The sequence below is a fragment of the Peromyscus eremicus genome, chromosome 10 (assembly GCF_949786415.1).
Source record: "Peromyscus eremicus chromosome 10, PerEre_H2_v1, whole genome shotgun sequence".
NCBI classification, from domain to species: domain Eukaryota; kingdom Metazoa; phylum Chordata; class Mammalia; order Rodentia; family Cricetidae; genus Peromyscus; species Peromyscus eremicus.
This window is the reverse complement of record NC_081426.1, coordinates 27,674,204-27,692,751: the sequence shown is the minus strand read 5'-3', so window position 1 is coordinate 27,692,751 and position 18,548 is coordinate 27,674,204. Positions and strand designations below refer to the sequence as shown.

Here is an 18,548-nt window from a genome sequence, read left to right as displayed (position 1 = left end):
ATGAGGCCAGACTTTTGAAATGTTCTTAAGAATAATTTACTTTTATTCCACAAGGGCCAAGTTTTCTCCTGTGACAAAACAACACAAAACAAACTTCGTGAAACCAGGGGGCTGGGGTGTGGGTGGGGAATGATGACCAACCCTTAATGAGATATGCACATGGGAGCCACACACCAGCTGGGCATCTCACTCATACTTTTTCTGACAAGTGAAATCCTTGAATGCCTTTGAGGCTTAGGGTGGGTGGTCAGAAACCCTTCTAGCCAATCAGGTGACTTCTCCCAAGCTGGTCCCCTGGTGGGAGCTACAGACCCCTACAGAGGGCCAACTCATCCACCTGCAAGACAGACACAAGCTTTTACCCACTAATATTGTCGTGGTAGGGGTACTGCTGGTTTTATACAAATTGATTCTCACCCACAGTTAAAAGGATTTAGAAAAATGAGTCGTCATGATCATAATTAAACAAGCAATAAAACGGCTAAAATATACAATGCAATCAGTTTACAGAAGTGGGGTGGTGAGTGCTAATTATTTGCAAAGGAATGGGAAGAGCATCTCAACATCCAGAAAGCCATGGCCACCAAGCCCACAGCCTAGAGATACAGCTGGGACCATTAAATAAATTTTGTACGATCTAATTAACTTGGTGCGCAATCTCAATTACTTTTCACCCAAGAAATCACTTTTGTTCAGTTTTATGTGTGTCTATTTCCCTTTTAAAAAAAAAAATGATGTAAGGCCTCGTCAGACAAGTGAGTTCCAAACTGCATTTGTCTTTCAGCGGCTTGATGGCTATGCATTTAAAAACCCATTCTATCTTATAAACTAAAAATTAAACGTGCTCAGCTGTGATGGCCGTCATTGCATCTGCTATTTATATGCTAATGCCCTCCCTGGAAGGCCGTGCAAATTGCCCGGCCAGGCCAATATCTCATGTGCATCTCTGCTGCCAGGGACGCACCTTCAGAGGACAGAGGGCGTAGTGGTGCTGACCACGTGATAACACAGAACAGGCACCTGGTGGCCACTGAGTCAAACCTGCCCAGGTGCAGGCAGGGCACCTGAGCATACGCTCAGGTCCAAATATTATGCTGGAGCAAAACTTTGTTTTCTGGAATGACCGTTTCTATAAAGGCCACGTTCACAAAAGAGATCTCACAGTAGCACTGCAGGACACACAGGGACGGGCATTCCTCCTCCTCTCTCCCCTGATCCGAATCACTGAGGAACAGTCCACAGAAACCTGCCCTTGAGAATCCAGTATGAGCAATAGCCCCAGTGCCAGGGAGCTTCCCGGTACTGGCACTCAAGAGCTGAGTCTATCCTGCTACAAAGTATGAGGCAAGAAGCCTTGGTCACATGTGCCTAGAAGTCCATTTCCAGAGCAAGGCTAAGACTAGAAATCTCTGCTGGATCCAAACAGTTAGCCAGATGGGTAAGGGAGTCACATGCTGTCCATTAAACTGAGGCCTGGTAGCCTAGATGGACAGAGGCCAGGTACTCTGAGTTTATAGTGCTCCTAATGGGTATACTCAAACCAGCTTGCTCTGGGAACCCATATATACATGCTCCCAATGACAAGGTTGTGTGAGAGGTGCAGAGGCAGGGAGAGTTATCATGAATGAGGTTATGTGAACTCCACACATTAACATCCAATGAAGTGTGAAATCACTAATCATTCTTCCCAGGAGTGTGCAGAGAAAGCCAACCACGCAGGGGACAAGTGCATCCTCACAACTAACACTTGCCAGGACTGGAACAGGGCCCTCCCTGTGCCTTGGCTGCCATCTCAGGGGAGAGCACGTGGCCAGCCTCTGGGCACGTGAGGTCAGGCTATGCTGTGTGGCCTGTCCCAAAGGTGCTGGTACCACATTCATCAGGCAGCCTTTGCACTCGGCATCTGGGACTTTAGGAGGGGCCAAGACTATTACAAGTTTCTCTGTACTGCTTTCTCCTCTGTAAAATGGAGGAAATAATCCGAGGGAGTCCTCCTGGAGCTAAAGAGATAACATATGAGAAGGTGTTGAGAGCTAGCTCATTCTGGGAAGACAAATGATCGGGCTGGACACTGGAGCCAGGGAAAACCAAGACGAGATCCATGCGGCGGGGCGAGGGAGGGTACAGGCTGGTGGAGAGGCTGCTGAGCTGTTTTCTTCCATCCTCGTGAGCTGACCTCCTAAGAACTTATGCTCAACCCCCTCCCCACTCTCTGCTGTTGAGTGCGTGCTTGGCCTTCAGTGTGATGGAGGGAGCACAGCATTGAGAAGGCTGTTTACGGGCCCTGCTGCCGCACAAGGTCCCGCAAGGCTGATTTAGTTTCCCTGCTTTCCCCGGGTGTGCCTGACGGTTCAACATTTCATTCCCTGGGTTTTCTGCCTCTGTCCTTTTCACCTACAAAAGCAAATCCTGCACAGCCCAGGGAGCTTTCTTAACACTCAGCAGGAGAGGAGCTGGGCCTGGGTGAGCTCCCAATATCGCACCCATGGGCCTGGTAATGAGGCTGATCTGGAAGGCGGGCTGGCCAGCACCCAACACAGAAAGCGAGCAAAGCTGCACAGCATGAACCAAACAGATTGATTTCCATTGCTGTGAGAGGGCGAAGATGAGCCCATGGTTCCATCAAGGTGGTTGCCGCATGGCCCATAAGACTGCTGTGCACAAAGACACATTTATAACCACAGGAACAGGTAGACCAGCAGTCAGGAAGGACAGACCAGCTGCTGACAAGTCAGACATACTGATGTCTGCAATCACCACTCTGACCACCAGCTGGTGGGAATTTGTGTTTTCTTAATTACATAATACAAACTAACCACGATCAGAGCTACATAATGAAAAGGCAGGCAATTTAAAAGTTTTCAAAGGATTTTTATCAGTTTAAATAATGAGGCCACCATGGATTATTACAGCTCTTCTGTAACAGAGCAGGTAGAAACTAACTCTACCAAATGGCCCTCCACATTGATCGGGTCAAGATTTATCCCCAGCCTGCCTCCAAACTGAGCTGGTGTGCACACTCTGTAAAGCAAACGCTTAGACATGTTTAAACTGGTTTAAGTATTTTTGAAGACAGACCATCTATGTCAGAAGGAAAGCAATACTGTGCAGAAACCAATGGCAACGTTCCAATGGGAACTGGGGCTGGACTGCACAGATGCCCGAGGGAAAAGGTGATAACCAGCACAGCCTGCATCAACCCAACCTTCCAAAGACAGCCTGGACCCGTCCAAAGTCTGGGCTGCTGTTTATGACTGGTAGCATTGTATTTGTTTCAATCTGACACATTTGTTAGAAGTTCTTAAATGTTTAAATCATGCATTATTGAATTAGTGTTCCCTGCTCAGCCTGTTCTACATGAGGAGTTAACGATGCCAATCCCGTGCTAAATGGGGAAACACTAGGAAATGATTTAAACCCTCCGTAAATTTTATTTGGAAATTAGTGAACACCTCATCATGATTTCTAATTAAAACAGCTCTAATTAACATAGACATTCATTAGTCCTCTCCCTGCCCCTCCCCCACAAGACACTGTGGTGCAGCAGCCTTGCAAGGAGCTGCCCACCAGCTGCAGGAAGGGCGGGCGATGTGTAGATAGGCAGTCGCTGTGTCTATTCTGGGAAGCAGTGCTCACCTGAGCATGGGCGCTGCCACTCACAGTCCGGGAGCCGCCAATCACTTCATCTACAAGCAGCGCCTCACTCGCTCTCCAGCTGCGGCAAGCAAAATCTCCAAGGACTTCAGAGCAGTGCCTTTCGTTAAAATCAGTTTGTAGAGACAGGTCTAGGAAGTGTCCATTCAACTGACAGCAGAGCCCAGCAATCTCTGCCTTCCCACTGAAGGTAGGGCATTATCAGTCCAAGGGCTACCACCTCACTGGGCCCAGGCAGCCCTACATACCCACAGATGGCCTGGGTTAGTGTGCTGACCTGTGTGACCAGAGGAGCCAGACAGAGGACCCCCGAAACACCCTGAAGGGCCTGTCTTCACAGCAGATCCTATAGGCACAAGTGGAAGTAAGTAGCTGGGCTTCAGCTGTGAGGGTTACCCTCTACCTGCTGAGACGCACATGTACTAATCTGGGTAAGATCAGGCTAGGAGCCACTGTGGGCAACAAGGGATAGTGGAAACAGTACAGGCTCTGGGCATCACATCAACCCAAGACTGCCCACCATGTACCACAGGGAGACTGTGCCCACAGTGTCTAAGTGCTGGGTCTCAGACTCCCGTGTCTGTGTCCCGTGGGAGTTAGGAAATGGCCAGTGAAACTGCCCTCGGCCCTGGAAGCCAAAGTACTGACATAGCCATGCCCGACCATCTACTATGGGCCAAATACCCCTTTACACTGAAGGCAGATCCACAGCAGGAAGCTAGGGCTGGAGCTGTTGAAGACAGCTAGCAGGAGTCAGGGCGAGCCACTCAGTCTTTTTGGTGTAGTACTAGGGACTGCACCTAGTGCCTCAAACATGCTAGGCAGCACTCCACCACTAAGCAAAATCCCCGGGCCTTCTTTCTATTTTGAAGTTGCCTAGGCAGCCCTAGAAATCACTCTGCAGCCCAGGCTGGGTTTGAAGTAATGATCTTCCTGCCTCAGCCTTTCAAGTAATTGGGATCACAGGCTTGTACCACCAGGCCTGGCTTCCACTCGGTTGCCTTGAGTGCATGGCCATTACCATACAGGTAACAGAGCCATGGGTACAAGCCACTTAGGAAAAACGGAGCTTCTTAGCTGGGCTCTGGGGGTACAAAGCCACTTAGGAAAAACGGAGCTTCTTAGCTGGGCTCTGGGGGTACAAAGCCACTTAGGAAAAACGGAGCTTCTTAGCTGGGCTCTGGGGGTACAAGCCACTTAGGAAAAACGGAGCTTCTTAGCTGGGCTCTGGGGATGGAAGTTGCACACCCAGAGCTGGCTGGACTAAATGCAGAGTCCTGACCTGGAAGGCTGCATGTCCTTCCCACCCACAAAGGTATCATGAGTGGCCTGTAGGCCAGAAGACGACTGTCCAGGTCTCCTCCAGCAGCCAGCCACTCAGCAGTCAGGAAATACGGAGCTAAGAGACAAGGCTAAGGCAACCACGCCCAACAACACCTAGCTTTGTCTCTCTGACAATGCTTTAGGCCAAGGAGATCAGCCAGGCTGCTAAGACCCTCAGGTAGTGCAAGCTGGTAATACCTAGGCCTTGCAAAACCCTTCTGTGCTACCCAAGAGCATTCAAAGCTCTGTGGCCACTCCCTGGAACACCAGCTACCCAAGGATGTCCCTGCACTGCCAAGGCCCATCAGCAAGGTGACTGACTGTCCACATAATGTAGGAAGTGGCTTGGCTGAGATCTTCAGGGAGGAACTGACGCAGCAAACAGTGAGGTGGCCTTCCACCTCATAGGCTCAGTCTTGGCTAAGTCTGCTGCACTGATGACTTTGGACACTGAATGGAGAGAGAAAACAAACCCTTCCTGACTGCTACAGTGAGGGCTGGAGTAGTCACTTTCCACGGCTAGAGAAATGTTCTCCACTGTAGGCACACATTGCTCAAAATTCATAAATCTGACTGTTAGGTGACACAACAAAATGCAACTCTCCTAAGATGTTAACTGCACATACCAAACACTGCCAGACAAACTCAACTGCAGCACTGTATTTCCATCGCTGCCATAAACGCATTGGTTGGCCTCCTGAAGGAGAAGCAAGGTCGCCCTCTGCTGGCCCACATCACACACACCCTCTGCAAAGCTGGGACAGCAGGCAGCTGCAAAGTCAGGAGCTCCTGCCTCATCTGGCTCCAGCACTTCCCGTACTGCACTTTCAACGTGCCTACCAGCTGCCACGGAGTGGTCAACAGGGTCTCTAAATGCTGACATGGGCTACTCTTGGTTTGAGGCTGGAGCAGTGGACGGCTTCAAATGTGACTTTTTTCCCAGTAAAAGACAGCGTTGTTTCCACCTCAAAGCTAGCTTTGTCAGGTATGCGAGATATCTGACAGGTGACCCCTATGAAAGGGTCCCCAGCTCTATGGTCATTTGTACAGAGCCGCAGGTCCATGCAGCCCTCAGGCACAGGATCTCCATTCCCACTCTAAGTGGTCACCTCCTCCAGGCACAGCAATATACTCTGTCTTCCAGCCAGCTCCAGGGCACCTGACATGGAGGCCTCTGTGGTTCCTCGGTCACTGTAGGACTGAATCCTTGCCCACTACCAGGCACCCAGAACACATGCCCCACACCTCTCTCTGGCTCTGTCTGGGATTCCCATCTCTCCAGCCCCTTCCAGGGGACCCACGTACCCCTGCTCTATCTCAACACCAGATCCTCACACCAGTGAGGTGGTAGCCCTTGGACTGATAATGCCCTACCTTCAGTGGGAAGGCAGAGATTGCTGGGCTCTGCTGTCAGTTGAATGGACACTTCCTAGACCTGTCTCTACAAACTGATTTTAACGAAAGGCACTGCTCTGAAGTCCTTGGAGATTTTGCTTGCCGCAGCTGGAGAGCTCTAAGGCTATGTTCAGGGACTAGGCTCGGGGTCCAGCTTTACGACCTCCATGGGGAGGTGGCAGCTCTGATGTCTGTTTTCTGTTTGGGAACCAGCTGAGAGGAGCCTGTGAGATGTCTCAGCTGGGAAAGACACTTGCCAAGGACTTGGGTCTTGTCTCTGGACCTACATGGTACAAGGAGAGAACTGATTCCCACAAATAAATGTAAAAAATTTTAATTAAAACCAGCTGAGAGAAACATAGGATGATGACTGTCAGCTGGAAGCTGTGAGAAGCAGGTGACAGAGAAAGTCTGGACTGTGACAGTTTTGTGTCTTTCAACCAAAATCTCAAGACCCAGCTACCCTAAGGGCGGCCATCTTCCCCAGCTCTATGGTCATTTGTACAGAACCGCAGGTCCATGCAGCCCTCAGGCACAGGATCTCCATTCCCACTCTAAGTGGTCACCTCCTCCAGGCACAGCAATATACTCTGTCTTCCAGCCAGCTCCAGGGCACCTGGCATGGAGGCCTCTGTGGCTCCTCGGTCACTGTAGGACTGAATCCTTGCCCACTACCAGGCACCCAGAACACATGCCCCACACCTCTCTCTGGCTCTGTCAGGGATTCCCATCTCTCCAGCCCCTTCCAGGGGACCCACGTACCCCTGCTCTATCTCAACACCAGATCCTCACTCAGGGAGATACAGTACTTTGTCAGCCCCCCCATCTAAAAAATACCCTGTTTTTCCTCACAAACAACCTGGCCTATCCAAGTTTGAGGCCACACAGTCCAACAGACAGGTGGCCTTTAGGTCTCCACCTCAAAGGGCACAGTCCCCATGTTCACCTGACTGCACCAGAGCATTCTGTAGGTTTTATTCTGTCTGATCTGCCCAGAGACAAGATTCTCTATTTGTTAGCAACTCCACAGAAGTCCTCACCTACTTACCACTAAGCTAGGGCACAGCCTGCTTCTTTGGGCTTTCAGGAGGTGCCCTCGACACATGAGTTTTAGTACTTTGGAAGTATCCTTAGCTATAACACAGATGAACAGACCCCAACAGCAGGATTGCAGCCACCATGAAGTGACTTCACAGAAGACCTGCTGAGGGACAGCCCGAACTCCAAGCCAAGAGGAACAGGTGGATCCTCTCTCAGGAGAGACTGATCTGGGACTCCCACCACGAGAGCATAGTAAGGAAAAACTCAGAATCTTCTGAAGCTGGTGATGTCTGCCTGCTCAAATAACCTGAGACCTCTCAGCCTCAGCTCCATGAACTCACCCTGCTCCTCTGCCCTTTCTCAGGCTGGATATTCAGTTCCTCATATTTCTTCAGAGCAAGTTCCAATTCCATTTTCAGGTCAATGGCCTGTTTTAAGTGTCCACTGTAGATTCCTGCACGGGTAAACCGCTGTAAAAACAAAGGATGACTCACAAAGGTCCCAGACAGTCCCCAGAGAGCCTGGTCTGGCCAGGAGGCCCATGGCCTAGCCCCTCCTTATAGGAAGAGACAAAATTCTAGGGAAAGAGGGAATGCTCATCCCCACCCAGGTCAGTGTTCTCGCCTCCCACATCCTTGCTCTGTCTGGTCTTTGAGCCCACGTTCACTGCTGAAGGCCAGGTACTGAGCCTCACCTGGACCCAGGAGCACACAGTTGGCAGAAACTTGTTCTGAATGAGTTTGAGTGAGTCTCGAGCAGCATGGAGGACAGCCAGGTTGTCCTCATTCTCTTGCACCTTCAGACCATCTAAAACAAGGCAAGTAAGTCACAGAGGGACGCCAAGAGCTGGGTGTTGGTGGCACACGCCTTTAATCCCAGCACTTGGGAGGCAGAGGCAGGTGGATCTCTGTGAGTTCGAGGCCAACCTGGTCTCCAAAGCAAGTTGCAGGAAAGGTGCAAAGCTACACAGAGAAACCCTGTCTCGAAAAACCAAAAGAAAAAAAAAAAAAAAAAAAAAACAGAGGGACACCAAGGCTGGCCGTGTAGCAGAGGCCATTAAGCCCATTGGAAATGTGACTCCAACAGGTCCCAGACACTGGTCAACCCTGAGAGAAAAACATACTGTCTTGGAAAAAATCTGGGACAATATCAACCACTCTGGCTCCGTGTTGAGGCTGCCCCTCGTACAGCTCCACTGTCTCAGCCATGGCTTCCCACCCAGAGGGCTGGACCGCTCAGAGCCACCTTCTTGCCTCTTCGCTCGGGACCATCTCCAGCTCTTGGTTCCAGGGTCTCAGTGACCCCTGCCATTCTTCCTGTTCTTGACAGGCTCTTCATTTCCTTCACAACACCTGCTAGGCAGGACCTCCAGGAAGGACCTCACTAGCACCTCTATGCTTACAAGGCACGGTGCAGTACATCAGAGACATTAACTTGAAGCTGTGGCTCCTGAAGAGCACCAATCCCTCCAACAGTGTCCCACTGGTGAACACATGGCACCTGGGAGGACACCTGGTCCAACAAAGATAGACCGATGGACAAGTAAGCACCTTTGTTCCCACAAGGCTGGAATGCCAGGGCCAAGCACAACTCTGCCACATCCCTGTCATTGTAAACACAGCAAGAAATCATGCTTTGATCACATTTTCTTCCCAGGAAGGTGCCCCTGGTGGACTTTCAGGTGGATGCCCATACAGCTGCCAGTGACTCTGTACCCCTGCTCATAACCTCATTAGTATGGACTATAATGGCAGAGAATCCCATGTAGCTGGTTCATGGTGATGGAGGTCTGGCATGGTGGCAGAAATCCAGAGCAGAGTTACACAGGAAAGACTAACCAGATGGAGGTCCCTCTACCCCTCATAGCCCAACCCACGGAACTGTTGTTCCCAAGTCTAAATTCCACCATGGGACAACCCAGTGCCAGTGAGGGAGCTATAAACCTGGCTAGGCCAGGGCAGTGCGTGGAGGCAGTGCCCAGCCCCAGCAGCCAGTTACCTGAGGGGAGTTCCACGTCCAGTGTGTACTTGTGGGATCCCAGCCCATGGCTCCTCAGGAACTCCTCTGGGTCACTGTGCTCATCCTCGTCCCTGGAGGGGTCTTCCTCAGCTGTTTGGGCTAGTGTCTTCAGACTGACAACAGACCCTACATGGTATGCAGAGGCAACCAGGTCCTTGCTACAGCATGGCTGCTCTTCATTCTGGGATCCAGGGAGACCAGACTCACAAGAAGTTGCCAAGTCTGGGTTCAAGGTGCAAGGAACATGGCCCTCTGTTATGCCAGATGCCTCAGCAAAGAATTTATCCTCTGGGTATGGGCCCAAGTCCAAGGGCACCAGCAGCTTAAAGCAGTTCTCCACTTCCGTCAGGCAGGATCGGATTTCATCAGACATTTCTGCAGACATTGAAACACCTGCTTATTCTGTCATCTTGAGCCAAAGAGCGACAGATGGGCAAGACTGCTCCCCAAGGCACCAAAGGGAAGGCCACGATGCCTCCAAGGAAAGCCAAAGCCCTGGCACATAAATCATAACATTTCCAACTATTCAATGAACTATCTAGCGCAACAGCTCAGTCTTTGGAGTGCATCTCTGATCATGGTTGTGTGGCAGCTCACAGGAGCCTATGTGACCCCTACCACGGGCCAACCTTCCACTTAGAATGGTGGTCCCAGAGTGGACATGCCATCACCACTACACACTTTACAGGGTGGCCCCTCCTGGAGCCCTCTAAGCCATCCACAGCACAGCTGTCTGCCTGCAGACTTCCCCAAGGCCTGGGCTTTCAAGGCCCATACCCAGGACAAGTGTATGTAGGGACATGAAAAGAACCTAAAACCGGCATCCCAGAACAGAGAGCACTGCCCCATCTCACAAGGGCTGGCTCCAGGAAGGATGAGGACCTGGGGAAGGCAACTAGCAAGAACAGATGTTGGACATAAGAATGGGCAAGGAGGCCTCTGGCTAGTGACCAAGTGTAGACTCCTTCCTGGATTCATGCCTATGTCCAGCCTCTCTGTTCAGAGAGTCTTAAGCTGAGTAGTTCCAGGAAGACCAAATCACCAGGAGACACATGATCCATAGGCAGCCTGTGAAGGCTCAACCCCATCCTGAACCATTCTGTCTTGCACACCCGCCTGTGTGGCCTCAGCTAGACTGAAGAACAACTAGGGAATAAGCACAAGGGACTACAGGGGACAGTTTCAAGGGCTAAGCCTAGGAACTCACCTTCCATCTCCCTCTTAGCCCGCTCAGCACTTTCTCTGTGGATTCTATCCAGGTGTTTCTGCTTCTCCTCTTCACGCTTCCTTTCTGCCACAGTCCTAGCATCAACATCCCGAAAATCCACCTGAGAAATTGAAAAGAAGTTTAGGATTGCCTCCAACAAACCCAAACCCCAAGTAAAAAGAGACCCATTGCCATCAACACAAGGCCAGGATCTTGATGGTTCTTGTCTACAGCATTTCAAACCAGACTGCCTCATCCTGCCACATCTTCCACAGCCAGCAGCAAGTGCAACACTGTCAGGAGGCAGCATGCTCCTCTAACTGCAGGCCAGGGGTTGTCAGCAGGACCCAGAGGGTACACACCACCCAGGAGTGAACTCCAGAGAGTAGAGTAGGGGACACATACAGGAACCACAACCATGCAGGAAGGCTTGTGCTGCTGACAGGGGCATGACAGAACCTGCACGGTGACAGGAGGGCTGGAGACATACGGAACCTGGTGCCTCACTAAGCACAGCACCAGTGAGAGCCCATGCCAGAACTAAGCATGGTATTAGCAAGAGTAGAGTATGACCCAGAAAGGGGAGCCCATCCTAAAGCAGAGGGCATCGAGGAGTACGATTCTATAGGATCGGCTCCACCCTCAGGCAAGTGTCAGGTGCAGTTTTCTTCCCCGAGGCTCTTCTAACCTTCAGGGAGCATCCTCCACTCTACTGCATGCTGACCCAGCTGCCTTGCCTACCCAGGTCTGTGCACCCTGCCAAACACTCAAAGAGAAGAGCTCTTTCACTAATTGGCTAGTCAGTCTCACCCACCCCAGGGAAGCAGACTGTCCTGTCCAAGATCCACTTACCTTTTTGGTGTGCTTTAGGAAGTGGTAGCCCAAGGCTAGCTTCTTATAGGCCTCCCCGAACTTCTCATTCCAACCTTCCACAGCCTGCATGGCTGCCTGCTTTAGCCTCTGGGCTGCCTCCCGTGGGGGTGGCAGGGGATTGTCATTATCTGTGCCCAGTGTGAGCTCTAGGAATTCCTGGAAGTCAGAAACGAGCAGCACTCTGAACTGGTGAGACCTGGTGAAGAGCGCATCCACAATCTGGAAGGCTGAGAGGCGGATCTCAGCATGGTCCTGGGTCAGCTGTGTCTTCAGCAGGTGGTAGGCATGGCTCAGCTGCTCCTCGGAAGACCTAGGAGCACAAGCCAGCCTAACCAAATGCTCACTCATGAAGGACAAAGAAGCATGACTCTTTGTGTAGGGACACTACATTTACAAGTGGCAGGGACTGTGCTTAGCATCCAATCTTTACTCTTCCCTTCTAAAGCTGAGTGGACAGACCAGTGTCTAAGCACCAAATGTGGCCCCCTCCCGTCCTGTTTCAGTACTGCCCATGAGCCAAGAACATTTTCCATATTTTCCAATGGCTAACGCTGCTGTTGATGTGGCACAGTGATAAAGCACCTGACTACCATGATGAGGTCCTCAGCTGGACCTCCAGCACTGCCAAGGTAAATACCGTGGTTGAAACACATAAAAGGATACATTTTTGACATACGAACATTACATTAAGAATCAAATGTCAGGGGCTGGAGAGATGGCTCAGTGGTTCAGACCCCTAGCTGCTCTTCTAGAGGACCTGGGTTTGATTCTTAGCACTCACATGAAGGCTCACAAGCATCCCTAACTCTACTTCTAGGAGGTTCTACATACACTTAAGGCCTCTCTGGGCAGCAGGCATAAACATGGTGAACAAATATACATGCAGGAAAAATACTCATACACATAAAATAATTTTTTAAAAAAACAAATGCTGCCGGGTGGTGGTGGTGCACGTCTTTAATCCCAGCACTTGGGAGGCAGAGCCAGGTGAATCTCTGTGAGTTCGAGGCCAGCCTGGTCTACCAAGTGAGTTCCAGGGAAGGCGCAAAGCTACATAGAGAAACCCTGTCTCGAAAAACCAAAAAAAAAAAAAAAATGCTAATGAGTTTTGTTGAAACACAGCTACCCCTGGATGGTCCCCAGCTGCTTTCACAGTTGACATCCACAGTGTATGCAGATCCTTTACAGTGTAACCGTTAAGACAGGAAAACAGGGCAGAGGGTGAGGTTCAGAAGGCCTTGTGCAAAGCCTTAAAAAATTAGATGAAAAAACAAGTTGGCAAAGAAGACCGTAATCCCCAGATAAGATCAACTAAAACATGCTGGTGCCATTGGCACAGGAACAGAGGTACTCCAGAATGTCTGAGAGTAACCAAAGGTTCATGATAACACTAAAATACACAACCCGGGGTGGAAAGTTAAGATGTTAATGAGTTATGTGATACATGAAGTTGTATATAGAACTATATATAACAGAACATACACAGAAAGCTTGTACTATGTAAATAAGCTTCCCTTGGAAGTATATCTATCCTTCCTTCCTCACTTCCTCCCTTCCATCCTAAAAAGATGCACTACTAGTGTATGTGTGTGTTAGTGCAGGTACACACATGCCAGGGCATGCTTGTGGAGGTCAGGAGTTGGTTCTCTCATTCCCAGAACCAATGCAGGTTATCAAGCTTGTAAGGTAAGTACTTTACCCACTGAGGCATCAGCATGCCAGCCACTTGAATATGGCCCCCAGAAGATAATCTGGTTGGTCATGAGTGAAGGTTAGAAGTCAGCCCTTCATGAATCAAGGGATGCTGTAAAAGTCACACATCAGGGGCTGGGTGTGGTGTCGCATAGCTTAAATCCCAGCACTCCAGAGGCAGAGCCAGGGGGACCTCCATGAGTCTGAGGTCAGCCAAGGCTACACAGTACAACCCTGAATCAAAACAAAAAATTAAAAATAAGAAAAGTCACACACTACCGTGTCCTGTGGCAACTCTCTGGTAAGGACCAGTAACTTCAAAGGAGCCCATTAAACCACACCCACACATCCCTGAGCAATCACTTTCTTCTGTCTCCTCTTTTCACTTGACGTGAGGCATAGGGGAGAGAGGGTGCTGGGTGGATGCTCAGAGACTCAATTATGCAAGCATCTGTCCAGCTAGCTCTGGGCAGTGATAATGGTACAGAGGCTCCAGTCTGGGACGTATCTGGTCACTAGATCTGATGTATGCAGCTACGTCCTGGTGCTTTCCTGCACCAGGGAAGCCCTGCTTGCCTCTCTCCAGTCTTATCCTTCTGTTCAGACTCCTCACTAGCACTCTGGACCTCTAGATAGCTTCCCTGTGCCACCCATTTCCTACCCTCTTTTGCCTTGTCCTCCCTGCTCATTTACAGTAGACACTCCATCTCTAAGGCCACTGATTTAGCTTCCCAGATATTTTATACTCCCTTACTTATGAGGTCAAAGGCAAAGAGTAAGATTGCCTGTTTCCACTTTTAACCTGGATGACAATCTGGAAAAATACAGAGCCATCCATGTAGTAGAATATTATTTTAAGGTGTGCTACTCTTGATTATGCTGCGTTTGTTTAACCCTGTGAAGCTGTGTTACTGTGCCTGTCTGAAACACCTGATGGTCTAATAAAGAGCTGAATGGCCAATATCAAGGCAGGAGAAAGGATAAGCAGGACTGGTAGGCAGAAAGAATATACAGGAGAAATCTGGGAGGAGAAAAGAAGTAGCCAGAGAAGAAAGAGGACTCCAGGAGCCAGCACCCAGCTACACAGCCAGACATGGAAAGAGAAGGTATACAAGAATAGAGAAAGATAAAAGCCCCTGAGTCCAAAGGTAGACGGGCTAATTTAAGAAAGGCTGGCAAGAAAAATGCCAAGGCCAGGCATTCACAATTAAGAATAAGTCTCTGTGTGTGATTTATTTGAGACCTGGGTGGCAGGCCCCTAAAATAGAGCAAAAACAAACAACACATCCATTCAAGCAAACCTCTTCTCTGACTAACCTGGCTGCCTAGAACTTTTTTTAATGATTAATTTAACTTTATTTTATGTGCATTTGTGTCAGATCCCCTGAAACTGGAGCTACAGACAGTTGTGAGCTGCCATGTGGGTGCTGGGAATTGAACCCGGGTCCTCTGGAAGAGCAGCCAAGTGCTCTTAACCACTGCACCATTTCTTCAGTCCCTCCTTGAGACATTTTAGAGACTCTCAGGAGAAGCCTTTTTCCACCAAGGTAGAAAGAAATGTGCCTGTAGCGGAGGCTTTCACTCCAGACCCAGGAAAGTTAATGTAGGATATGATCCCTGAAAAGACAGCACTAGCTGGTTTCAACTCTAGATGAGAATGAGAAACAGAAAAGCTGAGGCCACAAAGCACTGTTTCTTTCTTTCTTTCTTTCTTTCTTTCTTTCTTTCTTTCTTTCTTTCTTTCTTTCTTCCTTCCTTCCTTCCTTCCTTCCTTCCTTCCTTCCTTCCTCCCTCCCTCCCTCCCTCCCTTCCTTCCTTCCTTCCTTCCTTCCTTTCTTCTTTCAGTTTTTTGAGCAGGGTTTCTCTGTGTAGTTTTGGTGCCTGTCCTGGATCTCGCTCTCTAGACCAGGCTGGCCTTGAACTCACAGAGATCAGCCTGGCTCTGCCTCCCGAGTGCTGGGATTAAAGGTGTATACCACCACCACCACCACCACTCAATTCACCTGGAACCCCCAGGGAGTGTGATGGACTGGGGGACATCTGAAACCTTCAAGTCTCTTGAGGATTCTACACACAAGTCAGAGGGAGGTATCTTCCTACCTCCAGAGGCTGCTGCTTGTCTCTCCTCTCAAGATACACCCTCTGTTATCTTGGAGGCCTGGCGACAGTGCATCCTCAAGAACTAAAATTAAGTTTGATCCTAGGCTGTCAAAATGGCTTGGCAGATGGATGTGCTTGCTGGATATGTCTGGTAATTTGAGTTAGATCCCTGGAACCCATATAAAGGTGGAAGGAGAGAACCAACTCCACAAAGTTGTCCTCTGACCTCCACAAGTGTGCAGTGATACCTGCATACACCTATTTGAATGTACATGTGCACTAATGTGTGCACACATATACAAATAATACATTTCAAAAATCAGATAAATATACTTGATCCTGAGAACCTAAAGAAAAAGAGGCTAATATTTGACTGTAACATCTTCTGGTCTCAATATAGGCTGGCTGGTGGGAGGTTTGGCCAAAGGATGAAAGGATCTATACTTGGTCCTCACTATTTGTACTTCTGACAAAAAGTAGAGGATCTGGGAAGAAGAGGAAGTATACCAATAGATTATTTACTCAAACTCTCACTTCTGTCCGTTCTGAGTGAATAGCCTCCCAGGTTAGGAACCCACTAATTGGAATCATAACACACCCAGCAGGGACCCACAGATGTAGGTTGGTGATTGAAAACCTCCTTGCAGGGATGAAAAGTTAAGAAACCTATTAACTACAAGAAAACCAGAAAAGTTGTTCCATGTCTTAGTTACTTTTCTGTTGCTGTGATAAGATACCATGACCAGAAGAAAGAGTTTATTTTGGGCTTGGAGTTTCAGAGTATTAGAGTCCAAAACGGTGGAGTATCAGCTGGGAGCTCATACCTTAAACCACAAGCGGGAGGAGAGAGAGAGAGCTTGGGGACAGACAGCAGGAGGAGAGAGAGCTTGGGGACAGACAGCAGGAGGAGAGAGAGCTTGGGGACAGACAGCAGGAGGCTTTTGGAGCCTCAAAGCCAGCCTGGTGACACACCTCCTCGAACAATAAAAACTACTGAGGTGCCTCAGGAATTTTTTTTGTTGTTGTTTAGTTTTTTTGAGACAAGGTTTCTCTGTGTAGCTTTGGAGCTGGTTCTGGAGCTCGCTCTGTAGACCAGGCTGACCTCAAACTCACAGAGATCCACCTACCTCTGCCTCCTGAGTGCTAGGATTAAAGGTGTGCACCACCACCGCCCAGCACCTCAGGAAATTATTAATGCGGTTGGGATGTGTTAAATTTCTTTGCAATATGGGGTTTGTTCTCTGCAGGTCCAGATTATTGGGTTTGTTTGTTTTGGTCAACTTGACACAAGCTAAAGTTACCTGAAAAAAAAACCTTAGTGGAGACAATGTCTCCATTAGGTTGCCTGTAGGCAAGTCTATGGGGACATCCCTGGGCAGGTGATCCTAGGCTGTATAAGAAAGCAGGCTGAGCAAGCCATAGGGAAGAAGCCAGTAAGCAGCACTCCTCCATGGCTTCTGCTTCAGCTCCGTTCTCCTTTCTTCTTCAAGATCCTGCCCTGATTTCCCTCCGTGGAAGGTGACCCAAGAGTTTTAAGATGAAATAAACCCTTTCCCTGCAAATTGCCCCTGGCCACACTGTTTTTATGACAGCAACAGAAAAGTAACTAAACACAGCCTTAAGTAATAATCCAGAATCCCTTACTAAATAAACTTACTTGTGCATAGCCAGGGTTGATGGGAATGCTCAAAGGCCAAAGGAGCTATTGTTTTCAGCTCCAATCTCTGCGATTGCCCCAAACATGGTCAATAACAGGCATACCACTTGAGGTCCTCATCTAAAAGTTATGAACCTTGCTATATCCATAGATTACTTCTGCAGCTAGACGGTAACTTGTGGATATCCAGGGTACTTATAAGCTATACCAGCCATAGTAATGCTCAGACAGGAACTCATTAAAGATACAAATACCTTCTGTTGTTTCTCACAGCTTCTCAGAGCAGACTGAGGCCTACCTCATCCAGACTAGAAGAACTCAAGTTATTCTTGATGTCCAGCAACTAATGAAAGAACTTAGTATCTAGAATAAAACCTATTTTGAGTCTTCACTGTCTCAAGAATGCCTTAAAGTGGAGTTGGAGAGATGACTCAGTGGTTAAGAACACTTGTTGCTCTTGCAAAGAACCTGAGTTCAATTCCCAGAATGTACACAATGGCTCACAACTGTCTGTAACCCCAGTTCCAGGGGATCCAACAAGTACACACATGGTGCACATACATGCATGTGAGCAAAGTATTCAAAGTAAATAAATAAAACAAAGTAAATAAATCTTTTTTAAATTATTAAGAATGCTACCAGGCGGTGGTGGTGCACACCTTTAATCCTAGCATTCGGGAAGCAGAGGCAGGTGGATCTCTGTGAGTTTGAGGCCAGCCTGGTCTACAAAGTGACTTCCAGGAAAGGCGCCAAAGCTACAGAGAAACTCTGGCTTGAAAAACAAAATGAAACAACAACAAAAAATTAAGAATGCCTTAAAGACAATGGCATTTACACGGCAAACTATTTTTTTAAAAAACTTAAAAATAATTCTCTTCAAACAAACAAACAAAAAAGATGTCTTCTTAAAAATAAAGGTAAGTCCTTTTTACAAATCTATCAGTGGTAGTAACCTTATGTCATGTTCAGTTTTCTTCAGTACTTGTGAGGGTGTATGCAAGTGGGTGTCCATGTTCATATGTGTACAGGGGCATGGGTATGTACAGTTGTACATGTATGTGTGTATATGCATGAATGTGTGTACATGTGAAGGTCAGAGATCAACATCGGGTGTTGTCCCTCAGGAGTTGTCTACTTTCACTGGGATCTGGAGTTCAATGTTAGCCTGGACTGGATGGCCATTGAGAGCAAGCAATCCTCATGTCTCTGCCATCCCAGCACTCTGCCATTACAATGTATGCCACACACCCAGCTTTCTGCATATATTATGGGGATCAGACTCAGGTCCTCACATTTATTCAGCAAGCACTTGGCCAGCTAAGACATCTCTCTAGCCCTTCATTACCTTTTTTATTTTTTTGGTTTTTCGAGACAGGGTTTCTCTGTGTAGCTTTGCGCCTTTTCCTGGAACTCACTTGGTAGCCCAGGCTGGCCTCGAACTCACAGAGATCCGCCTGGCTCTGCCTCCCGAGTGCTGGGATTAAAGGCGTGCGCCACCACCGCCCGGCTTTCATTACCTTTTTTATTTTTATTCTGTTGGTATAAGATATATTCAGTGATTACAATCTCAGACTATTTTCCTTTTAC

General features: G+C 48.7%; 1 protein-coding gene across 1 annotated transcript in view; it reads right to left on the bottom strand.

The window, feature by feature from the left end:
• The window catches only part of Uvssa (UV stimulated scaffold protein A), a 41,317-nt gene that overhangs the window by 18,591 nt on the left and 4,178 nt on the right, over positions 1–18,548 (bottom strand). The window contains exons 3-7 of the mRNA XM_059275682.1: positions 11,492–11,822; positions 10,640–10,760; positions 9,412–9,807; positions 8,108–8,220; positions 7,755–7,883 (exon numbers count right to left, since the gene is read on the bottom strand). Of these exons, the coding sequence (XP_059131665.1) occupies positions 7,755–7,883; positions 8,108–8,220; positions 9,412–9,807; positions 10,640–10,760; positions 11,492–11,822 (1,090 nt within the window). The remainder of the gene's footprint in view (positions 1–7,754; positions 7,884–8,107; positions 8,221–9,411; positions 9,808–10,639; positions 10,761–11,491; positions 11,823–18,548) is intronic.